This window comes from Penicillium mononematosum, assembly GCF_028829835.1.
Source record: "Penicillium mononematosum strain IBT 11891 chromosome Unknown utg000001l:1.0-4488741.0:1.0-4491989.0, whole genome shotgun sequence".
Taxonomy (NCBI): Eukaryota; Fungi; Ascomycota; class Eurotiomycetes; order Eurotiales; family Aspergillaceae; genus Penicillium; species Penicillium mononematosum.
The window spans coordinates 3,322,989-3,346,869 of NW_026643271.1; the positions used below are offsets into that span (position 1 = coordinate 3,322,989).

Here is a 23,881-nt window from a genome sequence, read left to right on the forward strand (position 1 = left end):
TAATTGACCAATCCGCATCTTTGTTGGCGCTGTGCTTGGCTAAATCCAGCAAAACAGGTGGGGGATATGACTTGGCCCTCAGATTAAGAGTGTCCAGATGGCATCTTAGTTCGTGAAGTCCGGTTATGGCTTCAATATCACCAATCTGTACCGAAGCAATGTAAGTAATGTACCGATCCACCGAGCATTGATCATTGACTTTCACCGGTCTAGATTGGATCCCCGGCCAACATCAAAACGATCGGGGCCAATGAAGAGAAAATTGGACCGGGCAGAGTTATCGAATGAAAAGGATGGAAAGCAGTTACGTGTGTTATGAATGAAATGTCCTTATACCCTTATATAGTAATTAGTAAACCTTGGAACGCATATTACATATTGCATAATGAAGCATCCATGGATTGTATTCCCCAGTAGTTTGTTGATCATTGCTTCATAGTAGTTCGTTCTTTATCGATGGATGCGCCAACTGGCCGGAATGTCATCATGTATATCACGTGGTGATACCGTCACGGGCTCCCCAACTTCTTTCTCCCAGCAACAAGCATCAAGAGCTATAACGTTGCATATGTGATGTCAATCGAAGTCGACTGGGCAGCTGCCACCTCCGGCCCGGACGGGGAAGCCCTGGCAGAGCGAATCCGGTCCTTCGTACATGACAAATTCCAGGAGATCACGCTCCCGCGCTTTATTCGCTCGGTCCAGGTCCACTCCTTCGATTTCGGGACCATCGCCCCAGATCTCGAGATAAAAGACATCTGCGAACCGTTCGCAGATTTTTACGAGGAAGACGACGACGATGCCGACACCTCCGTCGCCTCAGAGGAGCTCGGGCATGAGCTCCACGAATCTCCATACGAAGACGACATGACCTACAATCCAACCGCGCATAGCCTCCATAATTTCAGTCACCATCCATACCCCGGCGAAGGCTTCCAGCCATCTGCGCTTCGATCCCCACTAGGCGACCACCTTAACCCGCATTTCATGCCACGCGCCAGTACACCAGGAATCCCCGGCGGTACATCAACATTAGGATACCACATGCGGTCCCTGGGCGGCCTATCAGGCACCCAGACACCCCTTGCCGCCGTAGCAGGTGGCACTTCTTTTGCGAGCGGATGGTCAGATTCGGGTATGGGTGTCGGACCCAGGTCCCAAGCAGCCCGCCCTGCTGGACCACATCACCTTGCGGAACCAGACCTGGATACCACCAACTCCACCTCCAGACCCTCGACCGCAAACACACTCCCCTCCCATCCTTCCCTTGGCCACTCCGGCAGCAGCGGGTCAAACCCGCATACCAGCGACCCCACTGACGCGCCACAGCCCTCAATAGAGACATCAGACGACCCCGCCGCCGAGGGTCAATCGCTCCCCATCCCGCCGCGCATGCGTGAACGTCGCCCAGAGGACTTCCAGGTGCTCTGCCATGCGAAGTATGCTGGAGACGTGCGCATGTCCCTGACAGCGGAGATCCTGCTTGACTACCCGATGCCAAGCTTCGTGGGGCTGCCGTTGAAATTGAATGTTACGGGCATCACGTTTGACGGAGTTGCCGTTGTTGCATATATCCGCAAGCGAGTGCATTTCTGTTTCCTTTCTGCGGAGGACGCGGATGCCCTGCTTGGATCTGAACAGTCTCAGGGTAGCCAAAATCCCAGTGACGATGGTCGGCCTCGGTCCGGGGGCGATCAGAAGGAGAAGGAACTGAAGCGGCAGGGTGGGCTTTTGCAGGAGATCCGGGTGGATAGTGAGATTGGTCGCAAGGAAGATGGGAAGCAGGTCTTGAAGAATGTTGGGAAGGTCGAGCGGTTTGTACTCGCTCAAGTTCGAAGGATCTTTGAGGAGGAGCTTGTATATCCTAGCTTCTGGACATTCCTGGTTTGAATCTTCAAATCATACCATCCAGCCGTAGTCGGTTGGTTCTTATACTATGTACATTACGAATAAATTATGATCTCTAGGCGGAACAATTCTTGCTCCGGGCCTTAGCTTTTTATACACCGAGCGGTTACCACGCCTTAATCCACGCCCACGCCTCACTCCGTGAACCGTGTGTACCGTGTGCAGCAGGAACTGTCGTCCTTCACTAAGGACGGTCCCGGCATGGGTAAGTAGCCAATCCTCAGATATTCTAACGAAATTTCTAACCATTGTTATAACAGAGCCGCCCACCTCGGTACCGACCGCATGGAGGTCCAGGCCCGCAAGTTCTACTCGCAGCGCAACATATCAACAGACAATTGATACGAAAGGGTAAAATTGATTGAATATGATAAGTGCTATAGAATCAGCACTATGGATCCCATCGAAAAATCTTAAAGATATCTGCTAGTACATGGAAAGGAAAGCAGCGGTAGAGAACTCCTGCCAACTGTAGTCCCACATTCCCCTCTACATAACTGTAGAGTTCATACATAGAGAAAGGGTAGATATGCACAAAACTTAGTCCAGAATGTGTCGAGTGATTTTGTTGCCGAAAGGGTCCCAAGTCCCTGAAGGGGACGAGCCCTCAATCCAAAGCAAAGGTAAAAGGTGCGCGAGTGAAAGTCTATCAAAGCTTGGGCTTCGACAGTCTGAGTCAGGCGGAATCGGACAGCGCAACCCGTTACAGGTCTTTCTTGTCCTTCTTCTCGTTCTTCTCGCCCTTTTCGTTGGAAACCTGGTCACCCAGATTGTGGTACTCGCGAGTCAGACCCTCGCACTGCTTTTTAAGTGTCTCAATATCCCGGTCCTTTGCCTCAATAACCTCCTTAAGACGACCGATCTCGCCGACTGAGCCAGCCTCCGCGATACGGGCAGAGTCCTTTCCGCCGGCCTTCTTGTCGCCCTCGAAGAGACGGACGCGGTCCTCAAGGCGGAGAGTCTCGAGAATCATGGTATAGGTGCGGTTGAGGATCAGGGAGAGGAACAGAGTGAATCCACAGAGATACATGTTGCGCTGCGAGTAGAACTTGCGGGCCTGGACCTCCATGCGGTCGGTACCGAGGTGGGCGGCTCTGTTATAACAATGGTTAGAAATTTCGTTAGAATATCTGAGGATTGGCTACTTACCCCATGCCGGGACCGTCCTTAGTGAAGGACGACAGTTCCTGCTGCACACGGTACACACGGTTCACGGAGTCGATGAACAAAATGAGGATGAAGATGAAGGTAATCTGGAGGCCAGTTTAGCAGTGCGAACGGAAATTTGGCGTCTCAAATTGGCAATATACCTTCAATCCATATTGCAGCTTGGCGATGATGGGGCTCTCGGAGATGAAGGCAAACAGCTTGCGCTTAATGGTGTGGGGAAGAGGGATGACGAGAGCCAAGAATACGGCCATCTCGAACACCAGAAGGAGGAACACCTGTATAAGAGCATTGTGTTAGTCCATCGATAGGCGCAGGGTCTGGAGATATGATGTTGGCAGCTTGGGCTGGATGGACAGTTTCAGGCACCAGGCTGCAGCGATTCTTGAGCAGCACCACAAGAAGCAACTTTGGAAGGAGCTCGTCAGACTTACAAGGGAGTAGTAGAGAGTCATTGTGCCGTGTACTATCAACCAAGCGACACTTTAAAATCGAGTTTCTGGCCTAATCAAAAGGGGCGGGGTCACAAGAGCTTCGTGAGGATAGCTTAGGGGGGGAAGGTAAACAAATGCGAGAAGCAGCAATTCTGTAGTGAACAAGCACAAACACAGAAAGACTAAAGTAAGAGAGTTTCCTTGGACCAAATAGTTGAGGCAATTGGAGGTCTGGGAAATCGAAAGACGAGGTGGTCTTATGGGGGAAGTTTTTCAGGTTCGGAGGAAGACGTCATGGCCTCGGAGGGTCTGCACGTGATGCTGTCATCAACCCTAATCAGCCTTGGAGATTCCCCAGATCTCCCTAGGCATTGACTTCGTTCCTGAGACAATTGACTTGGGTATGTAGACTGGAGCTTGAATTGATTGAAATTCTCCAGTCTCTACCAGCATGTTCGATGATATTCTTGCTATGTATAACACTGAAGTCTAGTATATGTCGTCATCACTCGTGGACGGGATCTACATCTACATTGTATAACTGATAATGCAATTATCAGCATAATATAGTTACCGTTTCTCCAAATATTATTTTTCTCGACCAAATGGAATATATTAATATGCAATTATGTACATCGTATTCGGTGAGTCACCGGGAAAGGATTCCCCTCAAGTGGGGAAGTTTCGGCTACTGCATGGGTTAGCCTGGCAAGCTGTCAGCAGTCGAGAGGGGAGTTGATACGTGAATCTACACAGTTACACAGACATAATTGAATCCCCTCAAAGTTGACTACTTTTTCATTTCCTCTCGAAGCCATGGCGCACGAAAATCTGAGCACCGAAGAGATCGAAAGAGCATCCCAGCTTCGAAGTGCACAAGACAAGGCCGTTGCTCTCTTCGAGGAGATCGAACGCGATTTGATCCGGCCAGGAATCACCGAAAAGACTCTAAATGCAGAAATATATCAACTAGGGCTCGATCGCTATGGCATCAAGACCCACTGGCACAAACGAGTCATCCGCAGTGGACCAAACACCTTGAGCCCGTTTAGCGATAACCCTCCGGATCGTGTCATTCAGCCTGATGATATCCTTGTTATTGATCTGGGCCCAGTCTTTGAAGCTTGGGAAGCCGACTTTGGGCGCACTTTCGTCCTAGGAAATGACCCAAATAAGCAGAAGCTGCGGGATGCCCTCGAACCGATCTGGAATACAGTCAAGGCGAAATATAGCGAGAACCCAGATATGTCGGGAGACGATCTTTACAATATCGCATGCCAGGTTGCAAAACAAGAGGGCTGGGATTTCGGCGCGGATATTGCGGGCCATCTGGTTGGGTCGTTCCCTCATGAACGCATTCCGCGGGATAGAGTCTCCCTCTATATCGCCAAGGGCAATAATGACTCAATGGGCCTGCCAGGCCGTGACGGGTTCAAGCGTCATTGGATTCTGGAAATTCATCTTCATGATCGGGCACGCGGATTTGGTGGTTTCTACGAGCAACTTCTGACGGTCGATTAGACTTTAACGGTGGCCACATACTACGTCTCGCTGATTGCCTTTCTTTCGCGTATGCGATCTCCTTGGCGCGGCGAAAATAGTTCACCAAGGCCTTCTTCTAACACCTGAAAGAATTGAGCTCCTTGCTAAAACATCCAGACAATGCATTCGTGATGATTCTATGTACAATTTTAGGATATGCGAGATGCATATACATGCCTTTGCCTTTTTTTTAGCCCTCGGCCTCGTAGGCGTTCGACTTGTGCTTGGGCTCGAACTTGAAGGTGTCGGGTGCAGGGCCCAGGAACATTTCACTGTCGTATCGATGAATGGTTAGTCAATGAGTCTATAAAAAAACCGACAAGAGGAAACTTACGTGATCTTGATCCAGTCTTTGTAGTTGCCACTGCCCATGAGCGTCTCCAACTCATTCCGGCCGCGCCAAGCAGGAGGTCTGTCCTGAATGTTGGGAGGGAGGTATTCCAGCAGTCCGATTGGGACATAGCGATAGGCAAAGCTCAGCCATTCCAGCAGGAAGCGACGGGTTGTTCCAACACCATGCTCATCAGAACCCCAGGCCTGGAGACCGTACTTGGCAAACTTCTCGATATAAGCCAGACGCTCAGTCGCGGACTTGTCCAAATACTGGCCGGTCTGGATTTCCTCGAAGATCCATGGCTTGATCAAGGCTCCACGTGCCACCATCACAGAGTCCACACCAGCATTGTTAACGTGGTCGTCGTAGTCAACATGGGAGTAGCAGTCGCCGTTTCCAATGAAGTAGGTCTTGCCACCATTGGGCATGTGGCGGGCATCCGGTTCACGGATGGTGTCGCTGAGTGCATCCTGCTTCTTGTTCAGGCGCTTGATGAGAGCTGCACAGTCTGAGATGTATCCCCAGTCTGCCTGTCGAGTGTAGCGCTGCTGCCTACTACGTCCGTGCAGGGTAATGGCTGCGGCACCCGGAGGGCCGAGGTCCAGAACACTAGACTCATATCCACCGAGAACCATACGCTCGACCAGCTTCTGCGCGGTAGGCTGGTTGTCCTTGGTTCCCATGCGGATCTTTACGGTAATCGGAATCTCCTGCGAGACAGTGTTCATGCCGCGAATCATCTTCTCCAGTTTGGAGTGATGGTCAAGAAGAGCTGAACCAGCTCCATCACGGAATACGAGCTCAATAGGGCAACCGCAGTTCAAGTCAATAACGCGCAGGTTGGGCGTAAATTTCGATAACACCTCAGTGGCCTTGAGAGCTTGCCATGGCTTGTTAGCAGCAATTTGGGCACCGAACTTGCAGTCCTTGGAGTTATCATAGCCCTGAACAATATTGTCGCCTGGGATGACGGTTGGCGGTGCCATTTCCGACTCGTGCGCCTTCAACAGGGTCCATTCAGACTTTGAGCCTTGGATCAAAGGCATACTCATAGCCATCTCTGAGTATGTGAACTGCGCGCCCAGATCTGCACAGAGTCTTCGGAATGGCATGTTGCCTTGGGTTGTGAGAGGTGCCAGAACGGGTGTCTCCGGTCCGAAGTAAATGCGACGCTTCTCTGACGGCATGAAGGGAGGCTCAAGGAACTGAGCACGGTTCTCCTGCATGTCGATCTTCGCTTGCTCGTCCGGTTCAACAAGCTCACCCTTCTCGCGGGTGGTAGATCGCTGATGGATCGCCTTCTCCAATTCTGCAGACACTTGAATGGTCCATGTGGTGTAGGCATCGGCTCGAGGAGTCTCCTCGCGCTTTCTTGTAAGTGAAATTTTGTCTTCGTTGGAAATGATGTTCACAATTCCGTCTGGTGTCGCGTTGGCAATACGAGGACGAGCTTTCTCCATACGTTCAGCATCCTCCAGTAAGACCAATTCCTTCTTGCCGTCTTCCGTTTCTCTCTCGGTCGAGTGCGAACCAACCATGCGACATTTCCAACCGGAATAGCATTTTCCTAGCGCTTCATAGACGGGGCAGATGTTATTCATGGTTGTAAGATCCTCGCGCTTATGCTCTTTCAGATAAACACGCAAATCGTGCTCAAACCGGCATTTCTCGCCATATTGGCACTCTCCAGCGGCAAACTCGTTCGCAAACATTCTTGTGCTGCAAAGGCCCTTCGCGTCTTTAGATGTACCATAGCTGCGATTTGTGTTCTGGCCCTTGTTCTTCTTCTTCTTTCCTTTGTCCTTCTTGCCACCATCGCGATCATCATGGGGAGCGGCCTCGGCGGCATCGTCGGGGCTAGTCTCTTCTGCGGGGCGAGGCTTCGGCGTGATTTGGATGCGATACCTGAATGGCTAAAGTTAGTATTTTGTGACAATTGAGGGAAAGCAAGACATACTCCGCTTTAACTGGTGCGATTCCCCTATCGCGCATATCTACCTGGGCGGGTTTGGAAGGTTCATCCAGTCGTGCCTTCTTGGCTGGAGGCTCTTCCACGCTCGGATTGGAAGACTCATTTGCGGCGTCGCGTTTTGGAACCTCCGTGTCAGGAACAGCAACGCTGGTCTCTGAGGCTTGGTCCTTTGTATTTTCAGGATCCATTGTATTTCAGGGTAAGAGCAAGCTATTCACGAGACTTCGCAATCGCTGTCGGTACGTTCGGTCAAAATTTCGCATCCAGGCGATATGTTTGCACTGTTTGACTTCGATACAATTGGCTTGGTATGTGCGGGACCTTTTCCTATAACGGGCAAGCGCAAACTCAAATACCACAACCCCACTTATTGCCCTAACCTTGGAAGGCACGAAAGATCTCCCGACATCTTATCAAACATAACCTTTCTGCTGTCTTTCTAAGTGTGTCTTTCTAAATGTCTTTCCAAAGGGATGCTTATCTATTTAAGCACGGATCTTTCCTCCCTTGATCTTTCCTCTGTTTTCCCTCTACCTTCAAATAGAGACAGTTCCGCTCATGTCTTGTTCCTTTTATATATATATACACATATATATTATTACTACAATATGACAGTTGCCCGTGCAGTTAGCGCCGGCCGTGGAAGGGTCCAGGTACGCACTCGCTATGTCTTATAAGTCTACCTATATTCGCGGGCGTGCTAATTGATTATATAATAATAGGAGGCCCGAACTTGCCACTACTTCCATCAGCGTGGCCATATCCAGGCCAATTGCCCAACTGTGATGGCCACTCAAGGCTTAGCGGGCATTGCGCGTGCCGTAAGTGCAAAATTTGTTATTGTCGCTTGGAATTATGCTAATATGATACTCTAGAATGGCACCCTATGTGTATGTACAACATGATTGATCGTCGAGTGCACGCATTACTAATAACTATATATTGGGTTCGTCCCTCCCCCGGCACATTTAGGCGGCCGTAACGACCCCGGGTTAGCAATTAAATGGCCCTACCTACTGGTAGTAGGCTAGGTCCGTTAATGCAGATAACCCGTCTGACAAATGTTCTTAATTTAATGTTTAAACCACCCTTATTGAAAACTACTGTAGTATCATATTAGAGAGAGAGGTCTGTAGAGATATCGAAATGCATTAGACCGCGGAGTTTGATATTATGGGTTGGATCGTTATAAGGAAGATCTACATTAGTGGATATCTGAAATTAGCAATATCTGAACCTGAAGTGAGAGTGGCAACCTGCCTAGTCTAGAACTTAGCTCCCTCAACTCTTCAATCAATCTCACACTGCAAGATGCACATCGACGTCTTTGACAGGTTATGAGCCCTAGTAGTGGCGCTACCCTAACAGTTTTTCCCTTTCCTTTTCTTTTGATAGGAGAAAAACTAGGAGAAAAACTATCTGCACATCTGGTTAAGCTACTCGGTGCCCCAGGGAAAGGCTCCGCTTATATGCTTGCTCTGTCTCGCTCTTTTGTCTCGAACTTAGCTCATTTTCTTATTAGTTTCTTTCCAACTTCAACTGGTATATTGTCTGTCTTCTTATATCTTGAACTTGGCAAGTCCCCCTGAGGTCTTTGAAAGTATAATGTGGCTGGGCGGTCCAAAGGCTGTGATTTTACTGTAGCAAATAGATGGACCGACCTTCCCAGGCCAACAGTGTCTTGCTTTTTTTGTGCTTTAGACTTTTTTTTAGACTTCTTTGTGTTCTTGATCGTACACACATTGTTAAACACCATCCATATATCCACTGGTTGCAAGTGACACAGTATTTCACTGCCTTGCACATTCAGTACAAGTTGACAATTATTGATGCTCCGCAGATGTAACGCTTGAGTGAGTACTTTGATCCGGCTCAGTGTCTGGCGTGGAGATGGGTATTTGAGTGAGCAAGAGGTTGCTCACTCGCCTTACTTTGCGTCTTTTCCCGTGCCCTATGCCACAAGAGTAACTCTGCTCTGTATCTCTGCTATAGAGCATATACATTGAGAATTAAACTACATAATACATACCTTGGTAGGTACATATTTACTACCTATATGTAGGTAAGGCACGAGTCCACCCAAGCCACCCAAGATATTTTGACACAACCCCTCGCAGGCATAAGATAGCTGTAATACAAAATGTTGTGTCTACATAAATTCGTAACCGATGGACCTCCATATTTCATTTTCCTCAAGCTATTTATATACACATATAGGCGTAAAAAAAGTCCCCTAAATGGTATATGTTTCTTACCGCTTCATATATTGAACATATTACAAGTAATCTTATACCTAGGTGGGTATACTCCGTGTTACTACTCATAATCCTTTTGAAAGGCTGTAAGACCGATAAGAAGTAATATCTGAAAGAACGCCCAAAAAGAGCGCCGGCCACTGAGTTAAAACCTTACTCGATAAATATAGCCGTAATTAAAATTTTAGAAATCATATATTATGTAGAGCCAATAGGACTATTTTCTAGTATTAATTTCATGTCTTTAATGAATCAGACCGTGGTAGGGAGTAGAAATACATGTTGTAGTGAAGAGCGTTAACTCAGTGGTAGTTCTCACTGAGCCTGGGCCCCGGTGGGGTTCACTGCTTTTGTAATCCCTACCTAGGTACCTAGGTAGGTAGGTAGGTCGTAGTAAAGCCACCTTGCAGTCCGCTTCTTGCTTCCTTCCTTTCCTCCCTAGTTATCTACTATCTACATACCGAATTATGCTCTGGGGGAAGGCACCTCTTAACTACCTAGGCAGATATTTGTTCGGTCTCATGCTTTTGTCTCGAACTTTATCCCATGCTCTATTGGTTTCTTCTCAACTTCTAGACTTTAACTGATGTATTGTCGGCCTTCTTCTTACATCTCGAATTTGACAATTCCTCCTAAGGTTTTGCTGTATTCACGACTGCTGCCCACACCCTTTTTCATTTCCTTAATGTACCCTTTGACGTTATCGAAAAGCCAGTAGGTACGGCATTACTGCCACCAGCGTGCCCACATAATCGCCAACTGCTGGACTGCCATGGCCATTGAAGGCCTTGTCAGATTAGCACGTGCTGTAGGTTCAAATCTGTCATTGTTGCTTGCGATTATGCTAGTACGATGCAGCATGACCTCGTGATCGCGTGTGCTCTAATAATACATAGGTATAGATTGGGTTTGTCGAGCATATGCCGCCGGCTCCCTCAAAACTCAACATAGCCCCACCCACGACGCAAAAGTTTCTCCAAATATTAAAGCAACTTGGCAGCTCCACCTAACTATGTACAACATAGGAAAGGCACCGGTTCGTCCAAGATGGTCACTACTTTTAACATAGATACTTATTCTTGATCGTACACACATTGTTAAATACCTTCCATTTATCCTCTAAATGCATGAGACACGAAATATTTCACTACCTTGCACATTTAACACAAGTTGACGATCGTTGATGCTCCGAAGATGCCTACGCTTGTGTGAGTAGGTCGTTTGATCCGGCACGATGCCTGGCATGGAGACAGCAAGAGGTTGCTCACTCACCTTGATTTGCGTCTATTTTCGTGCACTATGCCAAGAGAGTAACTCCGCTCTGTACCTAGGTATCTTCTGCTATAGAAGCATATATGTTGGGAATTAAACTACATATATACATAGTCAGCTGACCATCCGCATCCATGGATAACCTAAAAACTCTATATAGTCCCCTCCCTCATTTCTTCCCTTTACCCAAAGCTTGGGTTTCAATGCCACCAGTCATGTCTTCTCAAATAAAAGATTGAATTTCATTCAGAATGCTAAGTCCACGTGGGGGAGAGGAAAGAAGAAAGGAATTAGTGGGATCAGAGTATTTTTGTGGGTCGTTCAATGCTCTGCAAACAATGCAAATAATGAGACAACCCCATAGGCGGAACAGACCGGCAGAATCCACATCATCACATTTATCTCCACTACAAAATTTGCATAGAACAAGAAATGCACTGTTCAACATCAAATGTGCACTCCTCTGGCATTGATTTTGTAATTCTATATTATTATTCTGGTGCCTAACCTATTATTTTAACTCTTATACAAGAACTAAATGAGATATGTCACTATATGCGATCATAATGACTACTATACTCCATATACGATTATCAGTATTAACTGCTAAGAATAGATCAATTAACGCTAGCTGTATATGGTTAGCGTGTTTTGCTTTGAGTCCGTTTGCCAGGACCTGCTTGCCTGCGAAGTACAACATGTACAACATAGGTAAATCTCTCCCCTGGTCATGTATTCATCATATCTCTTTTCTCCCATGATATTCGCCATCGAAACCATTAAAAGATTAAAATAGGACTGATAATATCTGATTAATAATCTAGGTAGCCATTTATATCGATTCTTAGTATGCAAACCGACCAGCCAAACCCAGTCAACACCGATCCTCCACACTTCCACCCCAAATCCAAACTCCAATTTATTGCGATATCTACCTTCATTAATCTATCAAATTGGGCATGTAACTCAGTGGTAGAGTGCTCGCTTTGCATGCGAGAAGTCCGGCGTTCAATCCGCCGCTTGTCCACATCTTTTTGTCTGTTTCAGGTTGATTTTTGCATCCGAAAGGTCCGGTTACGGCGGCTTATAAGAGCCAGTGTGCCACTTTGGATTTTGCCGGCAGTATGATTGGGATCTTGAATACATCTCATATTGTTCAAGTACTAAGCGTTTTAAGCTTTCCTTTCCATATAAACCAACTTGCTCGTGAGGTGGTCGCCTTGGGAGTTGCATATTCACAATGTAATCTACAGATGGACGTTTAACCGCTAGTTTTCGATGAAACTAATTCACGAGGGGAATATAAGACATATGCCGAGGTTATTAAGAAAGAATTTGTTACAATTTGGATAAAGTAACTAGTCGTTGAGAAACTACAAGTTTTATTAGGGCTCGAGTTTTACTCGAGTTGGAGGATGCACTATTTGTGCAGCCCTGTTTGTAGTCAAGATAACAGCATTCCGACACCAGAGCAATAAAAGTGTTACGAATATCAATTGAAAATATTATGTTCTTGTATGGTCTACTGAGGTGATCTTACGTAGTAGGTAGCAATGAATGAAGATACTAATTCCGAAGGTAATTGGAAGGCGGTGATATAGGCGGTGAAGGCTTTGCTATTGGAAATTCGATGTGGCTTTTAGAAACTGCCCGCCCTCTCCGCCCCTCCGTATTCGATTTACCGCTCTTCTTTCTGTTTCAATTTTTGATGTGTAGAGCTTGCCTGCTGGGATTTTGCTTAGGATTGCTATACTGTCCACCTCTGGGGTCAATTGCCAATTTTCTGGATAGTACGGTGATGAAATAAATGAGACAGAGCGAAACATTGACGTTCTCGCGATCTTAAGGGCCCATGGATATCATGTCATGAAATATATATCTGGGCGGCATATGTGGTACAAATTTATACTCCAAGAGGACTCCAATAACACTTTGCCTTTGTATGTCCAACTGCTCGCCGATAGCAACATCCTATATCCATGAATCTCGCCATTAGCTTCACAATAGACTGGTTTTCACTTCGAGGCGCACGGCTAGAATGGCTGCTACCTAGGTACTCTTGGAGGGGATTAACTACGACCTCGGGAGAGATTGTACTCACCTGATAGTCCGAAATTGCCTGATTCACCTTCGATACAACAAATTTTGTGTCCATGGGGTGGAGAGGTGGTGAATTGACGATGTCCCTGGTTATGCATACAATATAGAAAAGTTCCTGTACGGTTCGCCGTCTTCCCCTCCTTCTTCTGCCATCTAGCTGTAGACATTGAAACCGAGAAGGGGAGAAAATACTCGGGAAAGAGAACGTCCGAAAAGACAATCTCAGAAGACCACCAAAAGGACCACCAAAAATACACGACAAGGCCGCATAATTGGCTCACTATTATTGTTCATAGTATATTACTATGGTGGATGGAATGAACTAGTACCGGTTCGTAGAAACCTGGTATTGGTGTGCTTATTTCGGTTCGTTTAAGGCTGTTTCCGGCTATTTCAAGTTTATGTACGGAGTGGTGGGTGCACATGCGTGAACTGCAATGTGAATGATTTCGATTATTTACTGCTAACCTTGGAAGAACTTTGAAGCCCATTTCTGACGAACACCGCCAAGATCATTTTCTTCAACGGACTGTTGCGTCGATGTCACGTAAGGTTCAATTTTGAATTTTTGAATATGCTCTTAGCATAGTAGATTGGATCATGAAAGTGACAATACTACTATATGGGGACCATAGTTTATTAAACCATAAAGAAAAGGAAGGAGGAACCTTTATTCCAATTGAGATTTAGCTATAAACATCATTAACGAGCTATAAAATAACTATAATGTAGGATCTGCTAAGAAGAAATAATTGTGTAAGTCTATACGAGATCCCACTCTATAGCCCTACTATTCAAGGTCGGTATAGACCACCTGGAGTCTCACGTGGGGAGAAATTCGGCTAAGAGCAACGAGCTGGCTGAAGGGACTAAGACTATTGAGAGTTCCTATTAACATGGAACTGGGATTAGCTTCAACGCCAATCCTATCGGGATTCTGACTCGATCTTGATGGGAAATAGTCGGCGGCGCGAACTCCCAGTGGGATATAGGGCCGCGGATCGAGAGCTAGTCTAGCTTTGAAGAGGACAGGCTGCAGATTAGGGACAGACTCCAGGGCTGTAAGATTGAGACAGGCCACAAGGAGGGAACAGACTGTGGAGTAGAAACGGACTATTTAGCATGAAGAAAGGAGCCCTAATTTGGTACCTACACATATAATGCGTGAAACTCTAGTAGTCAGATTGAGAGTATTCATAGCCCGATGGCAAAGTGAACCTAGGCTAGATTACAAACATGGTGTCTATTTAACAAACGCTGCCCGATTCTCCTTTGTATATAGCTGCGTATGAATGCTCTTCGCTCGCCGCTCATACGCCTGGCCAGACACTCCCTGGGCTTCATCAGTTTGACTATATTCCCCACCCCGATAGAGAAACAATAATGGAAGCGGATTATCACTCCACTTCTGTAACTTCCCCCGGCGCGTTTTCCACTCCGTCCCTAACCAAGTCACAGCACTGAGCAGCCAAACAAGCAACGGCAGCGTCAACCACTGCCAACGGACATGGATAATGGTGGCGTTCGCCTGGGTATAGCCCACTACCATGTCAGCCTCCGGCCCGTTATTTATATACGCCTGGTCGCGGAACGACTTAGACATAGCATCAGCGACATTCCTCATCGCGCAACCAAACCGGTCGTTCTCAGTACCCGCGCAACCCGTGACATTTCCGTACATAAATGCCTCCATGACATCAGCTGTTGCGTACGACCCGTATTGTGTTCCACTTGGACGGAATACCAGTCGCATGGTGCTGGTGTACGCTTCGCCAGAGAAAAGTGATTCCATGAAGAGCCTTATTGTAGCGTGGCTCTTCGGGAACAAGGTAAAGTTCTGGCCGGGCTGGATGCCTAGGCTTTCGTCCCAGTTCGGGAGGAGGAGTACCCGTCGCTGCTCGCTAGTTCGTCGTGCCACACCTCTACTTTTGTCCACTCTGCGAGAACAGTTTCGCGGTAGACGGAGCTATTAACAGAGGCCTTGACACTGCGGACGATGGGTTCCAGGGAGCATTCCGTCGCGACATATCCAGCGTTACTGTGAATATCTGGGGCTATATACCACCCTTCTTCCCCGCTTGCGACTACTGCTTCGATGCGCTGGATGACCGGTAAGGTGGCGTTGGTGTACACGACGGGCTGAGACGAGGGTTGGACTTTCAAGGCAATTGCTTCCGTCGAATAGCCGCCGGCGTAATATGCTGATACCCCATTGGGAAGCGAGACCGTGCAGTTGTCATATGTAATCCCGGAGCTGTCGTCAAGGCGTTCGCATCTTTTCTCGATGGAGGATGTAACGTTTGAGCAAAGGGCGCGCACTGCAAGAGTGGCAACGGGGTCCCAGGTGCAGTTACCCGTTGGGCACATATACTGTGGGATGGCCCATGGCCTCCCTGGATCTGTACTGAATATAGAGTTGTATATATTCCCTTTGAATGTAGGCTCAACGTAGTAGTCTGTTCATGTTAGTACTTTGTCCGGTAGAGGAAACAGCCCCGCGGGCGGGTACGATGAGAACTAACTGCCTGCACCGGATCCCAACGGTCCGAGACTACTATAATCTGTGGTATTCGCTAGGCGAGAGATCTGCGATGCATCCACGATAAGATCGAGCGAGTAATGCACCAGGTTCTGGACGAAGGGTTCAAATCCAACGGCGAGCAGCACCGCAATGGCACCCAAGACCGCAAAATGACTATCCCATCAGCATCTGCACAGCTACCATAGTATGAGAGCTTACCGCATCCTCAATGCCCACAGAAGCTCTGCACTCCCGTAGATGCCTCTACTGGCGCTATCAAAAACCCTCAGGTCTGACAACGGGCGCTTTCGCTGCGCAAACCATACCCACTTGAGCTGTGACAGGCCAGCGCTGAGAGGGAATGCAATGCAGCCTTTTCCGACTGTGCTCAACCACGAGAGAAGTGTGTTAAGCGAAATCCACCTCCAGCTGGGTTGTTGCTTGCCATCGTACACGCGCAGGATGACTATGATGGCGATCAGGATCGCAAGCGCCAGGCCGAGCCCAAGTATATCCCATCCCCACCAGTAGTCTATGGTTGAGGGAGAGTGGTGTAAATTGCTGTCTGCGACTTTTTCCTGGGTCGCGACCGTGGCATTGTTGGTCTTGGTGGGCGATGGTAGAGGCGATGGGGAAGGAGAGTGTTGTTCTGCACGAGGATGCCCGTTCCCCACCTGCGTTGAAAATTGCAGTGGGGGGTGCTCTGGTTTAGGGTCGTTGTTCCTACCTGACTCCATACCTGCTAGTTGGTCCGTGGTTACAATTCGAGAGAACGAAGCAATTTCGAACAGTTTTAAATTCTTTTTCTCGACTAACTGGCATCTCTGGGCACTGAGGCTGTGACAATTAGATCATTGATCGGCAGCCTACCAGGCCAGAGTAAGTCAGAGCCCCGAAGCTGTTTTGGGGCGGAAGGTCGATCTGCACCGACTTGAGGTGAAGTGGCACTTGGCAGACAGACTTCCAACGTTGATCCAATCGTGCTCGTATTTGGCCCACCAACACTCCATCAAGTATCTGCACCTCATATCAGACTACTCACGGACCAAGGACTCAAAGAAAACTCGGCTCAACCTTGGAATGAGATCCTATTCCTAGGAAGCCATTCATACACTCTGTACCTGCTAAAATCATTTCCCGACCAGAAAATTCTCATTTCCAACGAACACCGCCAACATGAATACAATGTTTTTCAGTTTAATATCCATGTCGGTCATGCTCATGTTCTCGGTCACCTCAAAACTGTAGCCAGATACGTTGCAGCTCATGCACATAGGGTTGGCCCGGTCCATCTTCTTGACCTCCTGATCGACCTGTCACACGGTCCACCTGCTGTTGATCTCTTTGCCGACGACCGTGGTGTTGCTGATACTCATCCCCAAGGGCTAAACGGTCTGCAGGTGGCCCCAGAACCTCTCCTCCACGGCCATGGACTTGACTGTCCACGGGTGTTCGCCTCGATGAACGTCCTCGACAACACCTGCTCCTGTATTCTTAGGGTCATGCACGACTTCTTACTCCTCCACAACCAATGCTCATCATCTTCCTCGCCGTACCCTCAACTGGATCCTTGACGATGGTGAAGTTGTGCATGAAGTGTGACCACCACATTTATTATCAACAGACCCTCATGTCCCTGCTGCTTGGAGGCCCATTTCACGTCCTGATTATTGTTTCGGTCACAGAGCTCGTATTCGACAACGAAGTTGTTGGGTTTCGATTCCCCGTAGCGGTGGGTGGTGTCTCGGTTTATGCGATAAAACCTGGGCAATGAATGTTCGAGTCAAACCCACGATGCAAGGATAATTTGTTCTCCTGGTTGGTCTGCTGTTAGAACAGTAATGGTATGACTGGGACGGTGGTGTTCCAAACGGTGTAATCAATTGGATTCCTGTTGGATCAGCGATAGTCGAATTGAGTACTGACTGTCGCCCGGGCTCATCTTCGCTTCATCCTGAGATCAGGATTACTGTACCCCAGCACCGCGTTAAGGTGTGAGCTCATCGCTGGGGGGGGCCACCGTAGCCTGGGAGTTTCCTCGTCAGACTTTCGTCGGCAGCAGTAAAAATAAAGGTAAGGGTTAGCACAACTATTTCCGACCCACTACTAAAAATACATGTTAGTGTATGTTCCGAATAAATCTAACGATAGACTTTTTTTCCATGTGGCTTTGATGTTTCTTTTTTTTTTTTTGTTAGTTTTCGACATCAAATTCTCCGATAAAAGCAAAAAAGAAGCAAGAAAAGCGAGATGAAAAATAAACAGGGACCGAGACTTAGCTTGATTCTCAGAAAGGCTTCACCATTTCCGAGGAACGGGGGCGGCGCCAGCTTGCTCCTGGCCACGCAGCACGCAGATTGCAATCCATCGCAGCCCATCGATATGGGGCTGCTCTTCGAAGGCGTTAAGCATCTTGCTGAATGGCTTATAGTCGATGCTATGCTCCTTCCGGTAGTGCTTGCGGACAGTACTCTTCTGGGTGTACCGGGTCACCTTCTTTGAAGAGCAATCTGGATGCCGGCAAAAGATTTCGCCTCGGTACATTATGGGATTTTCTAGGTCGATGCGAGGCGCCTTGTGAAAATCAGCAGGGTCAATACTCAGATATGGCTTCAATCCATTATCTGATCCCGTTGGCTGTTCTTCGACTCCTTGCACTCGGACCATAGTTCCCCGCCTTTTCCGAGTTGTTGTTGCCGCCTTGGTGTCCTTCTCACTGTCTGGGTTCTGGGGACAGTTAACCTGGACATGTCGGTCTCGAGCCCAGGGTTCAGGAAACTCCTTTTGACAGAAAGGGCAATGTAGCCGTTTAACTTTCTGTTCTTCATTCTTCACTGCTCCACACTCGATGCGCTTTCGCATGATGGCTAGTGAGCATTCCAAGGTTCTTGAAAACCATGCCGCAACCACTGCAGGTCCACTTAGCGTAATCTTTTGGGCGAACGAATGTGTTTCGACGAAAGGAAAGCTCGTTCAATTCCTGATTCGCCACACCAAAAGCCGCGTTGCAAGCTTGGATACCTTTGTAGTACTTGGCAAAGGCCTGGAGGGAGGGATTCTCGTCGGTGGCCTCAATTTCCTCACGTATCACTCCGTATGCGTCCCGAAGTTTGACATCGCGGAAATAGCGACATCCATCATCGAGGTCTTCAACATAGAACCGGAGGGTGACATCGACCCCGTCGGCTTCCTCACTGATCTTCGCCATGCTCAGATCATGAGCTGTCAGCCCGTCCCAGCCAGATACCACCATAATTACACCGCAGCCAGCATCACGTGCATTCTGAAAAACGGCAGAAAGCTTTGTCAATACTTCACCATCCGTTGGAAGTTGACGGTTTGAACTTTGGAAGAAAGGAATAAAGCCCACAGAACGACTGTCAAGGCTGCCATATTCCTTCAAATGTACTTGCTCTACCCAGTGAAGGAACTCGAGTAACCACTCCTGTTTCACCTGGTGACTGGGAGCTGCGCTGCTGCGTGCAATGAACATGATGAAAGGACCTGTACGGGTTGAGTGTGGACCAGCCACGGTGGAAGACCCTTCGTGGGTCTCGTGGATTGCATTTGGCTCGGAATCAGTGTTCTCTGCCATCTTGACGTATATCGTGTTTAAACGAGTAACACTGTAACACTGGTGGAGTTAGAAAACCTGAAGAAGAGGAGAAGAGGAGGATGAGAAGAGAAGTAGAGTTTTCTTGTTTTGTTTCTTGACGCGTCGAAGGTGGGGGTGGGGTCGGTACGCGTTACCTAGGCTCGCCTACCTAACTAGGTAGGTAGGCTCCAAGGCAGCCCTCTGCTATGCCTACGGGTATGAGCACACGCTATACACTCGACCTGTTACAAAGTTGTAATGTGTGATTGACTGAAGAGTCAAGATAGTTAAATTCTAGACTACGAAGTTGACAATCTCACTTCAGATATCTCTCACTTCTCATATCTCTCACTTCTCATATCTCTCACTTCACATATCTCTCACTTCAGATATCCCTCACTATCTTTCTTAATTACCTTTGTATCAATCGAAGAGATTCTACCATACAACTTTCAGTGGACGTTCGCTTTATCATTTTTAGGATGGCTGGTGATGTATTGTCCAACAATATCACTCCTTGAGTATTGACTCTGCCGACTTAACTTTAGCCAACAATACTAAGAAGCAGGCAGATCCATTTTAATAATTTCACAAATAGGTTATCTGTCATAGCACTACAGAGTGTTAGCTTAAGTCTTAGCCGTAAAGGCCTCAGCCTTTGTAGTTAGGGCGGATACAACGTCTGATAACGTAGTTACTCCGCTCTGCTAGGGACCTAGTCCGCAAAATACACACATGCCTATAGTATACATTTCGCGTAGAAAGTTTTACTATACTGCCTAAGAGACCAAATCCTTATCTAACTTAATGTGGTTCTCAATACAGGCTTAATAACCTGAGCCCCAGAATGTGTAGAATGGCTAGGTAAACGCACTTTTCTAGAAGGTGTAAAGAAATAATAGTGAGGCAAACAGACAAGAATGCGAGCCTAGCTCAATACACCTACCTGTCAATAGAAGATAAATAAGGAACAATAGGTAGGTGACTAGGAAATAATGGAAGTCTTTCACATAGGATCCAATAAGAGTACGTTACCTACCGTAGAGTAGATTGTTAAGTAGAGCTGGTTGATCAGAATGTGAGTGCAAGATAAAAAGGAAGCAATAGTAAGTGAATGATAAGAGAAGAGTGAGAGGAAATAATAGAAACCTGAGGTTTGATGGGAAGGTGTTGTGTTTTGATTTCCTCTCTTCTCTTCTCTCTCTGTGTCTTTCACATCAACAACAACTTGACCTTGCATTTTGATCTGACGAATTGAAATTTCCTTCCTTCTTTCTTTTTCCTTCCCTTCTTCCTAAAAAAATCACCTATCACCTCACATTGGCCAAAATGGCCCTTCATGCTGGCGTAGCCGGAGCGGCCGGAGCGGGCCGTGGCGGGCGTGGCGGGCGTGGAGGCCGCAGTGTGCGGGTACGTATCCATGGATCTATCCCCTGTTGACATGGGTGTCAAACAAATCCAGCTTTGTCTCATTTCGCCCTGAGGTCCCTGGGAGAGCTTGGAGGCCTTTGTCTCCCCAGAGCTTGATCCTAGAAGACCTGGGTAATTCTGTATTCGCGAGCTAATTGTTTATATGACAATAGGGGGAGACCCGCACTTGCTGGTTCTGCAAGCAAGTTGGTCATCTCCAGGGTGACTGCCACGTGCGGCAGTTGATCCAATGCCGCCGTACTGTAAGTGCAAATCTGACCTTATTGTTTGGAATCATGCTAATGTGACACTATAGTGCTTTAATGTATGAAAAGCATAGCTATCCTGAATATGCGGCTAGCTAATAAGTAACTACAGACACCATCCCACCGCCGCCTACCTGGCCACCGAGCTGCCGCCCGTGCTGATGCCCGCCCTGCCACTATCGCCACCGCTAAGCCAGCTACTACAACCCTCCGGTTTCCCCCCAGCCTCCTCGCCCAGGCTCATGCCATTTTGGCTGAGCCACGCGAGCGCATCTCGCGTCGTAATGTACGTTCGACCTTATATATCCCTTATTATCCATCTTTCCTTATGACTATACTACGCGTGGATGCGATGACTTCGGCAACCTGCTACTATGCACTTTCTCGGTTCATCTGGGTTCCGCGTGCAGTTCACGTGTGGTCCAACTGGCTATAGACATACCAATCGTTGAATGCAGAGAGCAGTAGGTCATCGCACCTATAGCAATGGAACTCTTCCCCCGTGATTGACTAGTGTGTTCTATACACTAGCTAGCCATCATGATCATATGCAATCCTCATGAGCCCCTTTTTTTGAATACAGAATACTAATGTATATGCATAATAGTCAATTTGAGCGTTGATGGCCCCGGCTCGTCAAGGAGCAAGGTAGATAGGGCCACAAGGTCCCGCCTTCGGTCCTTCACACATTAAACACAATACAATACAATACGCACTCCCGGCTCTCATCTTTGAGTCTCTATCTGCAAAACTATGATATCGTGTTACGAGTAAATGTTTCTTCGGTCACATATAAGTAGGAATTCAGATCATGTAACGGCCCATCCCCACGCCGGTGGATTAGAATTTCATGTAGATTGCCATGTATTCTTAAAAATAGCCCAAAGAAGCCAAGAACTGAGAATCAGCCCTCGACATTATCAAGTTACTATCTACAGGCCGGTTAAATACGGCGTCGGGATCTCAACCTACCTACGTAGCCCTGGAATATGTGTCTCGACTTTGCCAGCACTGGCTGTGACCCCGGGACTTCGGAAGATCGGACACATTAAACCAATGGGAGGTGTCATAGAGCATGCCTCGGTGAGATTACGAGAACCAAGACTAAGCCGGAGGGAGGTTACTATCCCTACATCTAGCCATGAGAAGAATGATGTCTGCTTTGCAATACCACTCCTCGTCCAGAGTTATACCTCGACATGCCCGACCCTAAAGCTATCCACCCCCAGATAGCAAGTCGCGGTTCAGAGACTTGGTCCTGGACGGTATGCCTCAACCAGATATCCGACTCGTCTGGGTTCCCTCAACTCGGCCAGTTTTGGGGGAAATACTCTTGTCATTGCAGTGCACGCCGCATACCAAGAGGCGCGCGAGGACTTTTACCTCTACCCTGCCAGTGGCCATTTTATTCGGCCAGTGAAGGCCCATAGCAAGCTATACTGTCATGTGGAATATCGCAGGATCAGTACGAGCTTCTAGACATGCGAGATTCGAGTGACCCAGAAATCGGATAATGGGCTAGACAAGCTGTGTCTTGTCGCTTTGGCGGACTTCCACGTTAATGAGCCCAAATCCATGTTGGCTTATACAACACCGCCTGAGCTCATTTCTTTGCCTGCGCTCACTAGATTTGCTTGTCATAGTATTGCGAGGCAGAAATATTGCCGAGACAGAGAAGAAGGTTGTACCCTGAAACGGGGAAAAAAGCCTCAGTCCAGAGTATGTCTTTATGCACAATAACCACCCTCGTTCTCGTAGATGTGAGAAATGTGAGAATCATCGTCGGCAGTCCTAGTATCTGATTCCTTACACTTCATTCCGGATACTAATTCCTCCACAAGCTCAGCTGGTTTCATCTTTTAAAGCTACTCCTCAACAGCGTCCATGTCCTCGGTGAGGTGCATATTGTAGAGGAACGCGAAGTACTCGCCTTTCGCCGCGTACGGAATCTCCAATGTATTTGAGATCTCGTTACTTAACGACTAATTAACCATCTGGGAGTGCCAGTCTAGAAAGACCCCACAGGAAATCTTAGCGGTCTAAGGGTACGCGAGGAGAAGGAGTCTCACCCTTTGATCAAGGTCTGAACGGATTTTGCTAGTCAAAAGATTGCTGCTTCTCTTGGGAGGGTCTTCGTGTTCTCACCGGTGAGCCTGTTCTCAAAGAGCTCTGCTGGTCGAGAGATATCGAGGTTGCCAAAACCCATGAGGCTGACGTTAGTGAAGAAGTATGTTCTAACTTTTATCAACTTTTCCTTACCGGTCTGCCTTGCCTCCGTTAGGTTTCCTTCTGGATCAATTTCATTTGGAACTTTTACTAGCAATAGGCAACGGTCTGATCAGATCTAGTGTGAAACATGAATTATTGGCCTGGATGTTACATATTTACTCTCTGCTCGCTTACTGTCCTCTGCCATTTTACCCTTTTCTGTATCGTCAAAATCCTACTAGTACCTACCTAGGTAGGCAGCCTATGAATACTCCTCGCTCCTTCCTCCCTCTCCCTCCTCCCTTCCATCTTCCTCCTTCGGTCTCCCTCCATTTTTCCCCCGGCCACCTTTCTTCCGTCTATCTTTCGTCCATAGTCAAAGAAAGATACCTTATCTTCCTTGCCAATACGCCCACCCTCACCCTCCTGCTCCCGGTGCCGTGAGATTTATCCCGACTCGACAAGGGCCATGCCAGCAAGAGAAGGCAGACGAGGAGATGGAAACACCCAAAGAGAAGATAGACAAGGAGATAAAACATGGCCGATCCTCGAGAGGCCCCTTCCGTGGCTCGCTACTCCACATGATTCGCATAGGCCATGATCCTATTCGACAAACGACCCCAGAAGAAAGAAATTACCTCTGAAAGTGGCCTGCATCTCGCGTTAGGGGAATACTTTCACCCTAGGATCCGACAGACCCCAGTATACCTACCCCTCACCATCTCGATAACCATGTCGAGCAAGATGTTGCCTCCCAAAATCAGGCTTCAGCCTGACTGGAGGGTCTTATTTTCACGAAGTGCTCGAATGAGTCCTTGATCACAAGCTTCCCGAATACACTGCGGTCTTGATCGAGATAGGCTCAGATGCTCTTACGCGGGAACAATATACCCCGGG

General features: G+C 47.8%; 8 protein-coding genes across 8 annotated transcripts; 4 read left to right on the forward strand and 4 right to left on the reverse strand.

Moving 5' to 3' along the window:
- Positions 1–573: 573 nt before the first annotated feature.
- On the forward strand, positions 574–1,890 carry mdm12 (ERMES complex subunit MDM12; the record flags this gene model as incomplete). The annotated part of the gene is made up of 1 exon (XM_057288032.1): positions 574–1,890. One exon carries the CDS (start codon positions 574–576, stop codon positions 1,888–1,890), a length of 1,317 nt encoding a protein of 438 aa, XP_057154115.1.
- A 721-nt stretch (positions 1,891–2,611) lies between these two features.
- Positions 2,612–3,530, reverse strand: N7519_001255 (putative BAP31 domain protein; the record flags this gene model as incomplete). Its single annotated transcript, XM_057288033.1, has 4 exons — positions 2,612–3,002; positions 3,058–3,161; positions 3,219–3,353; positions 3,510–3,530. The coding sequence occupies 4 exons, from the start codon at positions 3,528–3,530 to the stop codon at positions 2,612–2,614; spliced, it is 651 nt and encodes a 216-aa protein (XP_057154116.1).
- A 795-nt stretch (positions 3,531–4,325) lies between these two features.
- Positions 4,326–5,030, forward strand: N7519_001256 (M24 family metallopeptidase; the record flags this gene model as incomplete). The annotated part of the gene is made up of 1 exon (XM_057288034.1): positions 4,326–5,030. One exon carries the CDS (start codon positions 4,326–4,328, stop codon positions 5,028–5,030), a length of 705 nt encoding a protein of 234 aa, XP_057154117.1.
- A 211-nt stretch (positions 5,031–5,241) lies between these two features.
- On the reverse strand, positions 5,242–7,545 carry dus3 (tRNA dihydrouridine synthase DUS3; the record flags this gene model as incomplete). Its single annotated transcript, XM_057288035.1, has 3 exons — positions 5,242–5,323; positions 5,386–7,290; positions 7,343–7,545. The coding sequence occupies 3 exons, from the start codon at positions 7,543–7,545 to the stop codon at positions 5,242–5,244; spliced, it is 2,190 nt and encodes a 729-aa protein (XP_057154118.1).
- A 6,682-nt stretch (positions 7,546–14,227) lies between these two features.
- N7519_001258 (DUF3176 domain-containing protein) lies at positions 14,228–16,242 on the reverse strand (the record flags this gene model as incomplete). Its single annotated transcript, XM_057288036.1, has 4 exons — positions 14,228–14,878; positions 14,932–15,440; positions 15,507–15,679; positions 15,725–16,242. 4 exons carry the CDS (start codon positions 16,240–16,242, stop codon positions 14,228–14,230), a joined length of 1,851 nt encoding a protein of 616 aa, XP_057154119.1.
- A 439-nt stretch (positions 16,243–16,681) lies between these two features.
- N7519_001259 (uncharacterized protein) lies at positions 16,682–17,079 on the forward strand (the record flags this gene model as incomplete). The annotated part of the gene is made up of 2 exons (XM_057288037.1): positions 16,682–16,692; positions 16,758–17,079. 2 exons carry the CDS (start codon positions 16,682–16,684, stop codon positions 17,077–17,079), a joined length of 333 nt encoding a protein of 110 aa, XP_057154120.1.
- Positions 17,080–17,803: 724 nt separating this feature from the next.
- N7519_001260 (uncharacterized protein) lies at positions 17,804–19,100 on the reverse strand (the record flags this gene model as incomplete). Its single annotated transcript, XM_057288038.1, has 2 exons — positions 17,804–18,286; positions 18,351–19,100. 2 exons carry the CDS (start codon positions 19,098–19,100, stop codon positions 17,804–17,806), a joined length of 1,233 nt encoding a protein of 410 aa, XP_057154121.1.
- A 1,329-nt stretch (positions 19,101–20,429) lies between these two features.
- On the forward strand, positions 20,430–21,212 carry N7519_001261 (uncharacterized protein; the record flags this gene model as incomplete). Its single annotated transcript, XM_057288039.1, has 4 exons — positions 20,430–20,510; positions 20,684–20,773; positions 20,827–20,835; positions 20,889–21,212. 4 exons carry the CDS (start codon positions 20,430–20,432, stop codon positions 21,210–21,212), a joined length of 504 nt encoding a protein of 167 aa, XP_057154122.1.
- Positions 21,213–23,881: the final 2,669 nt, after the last annotated feature.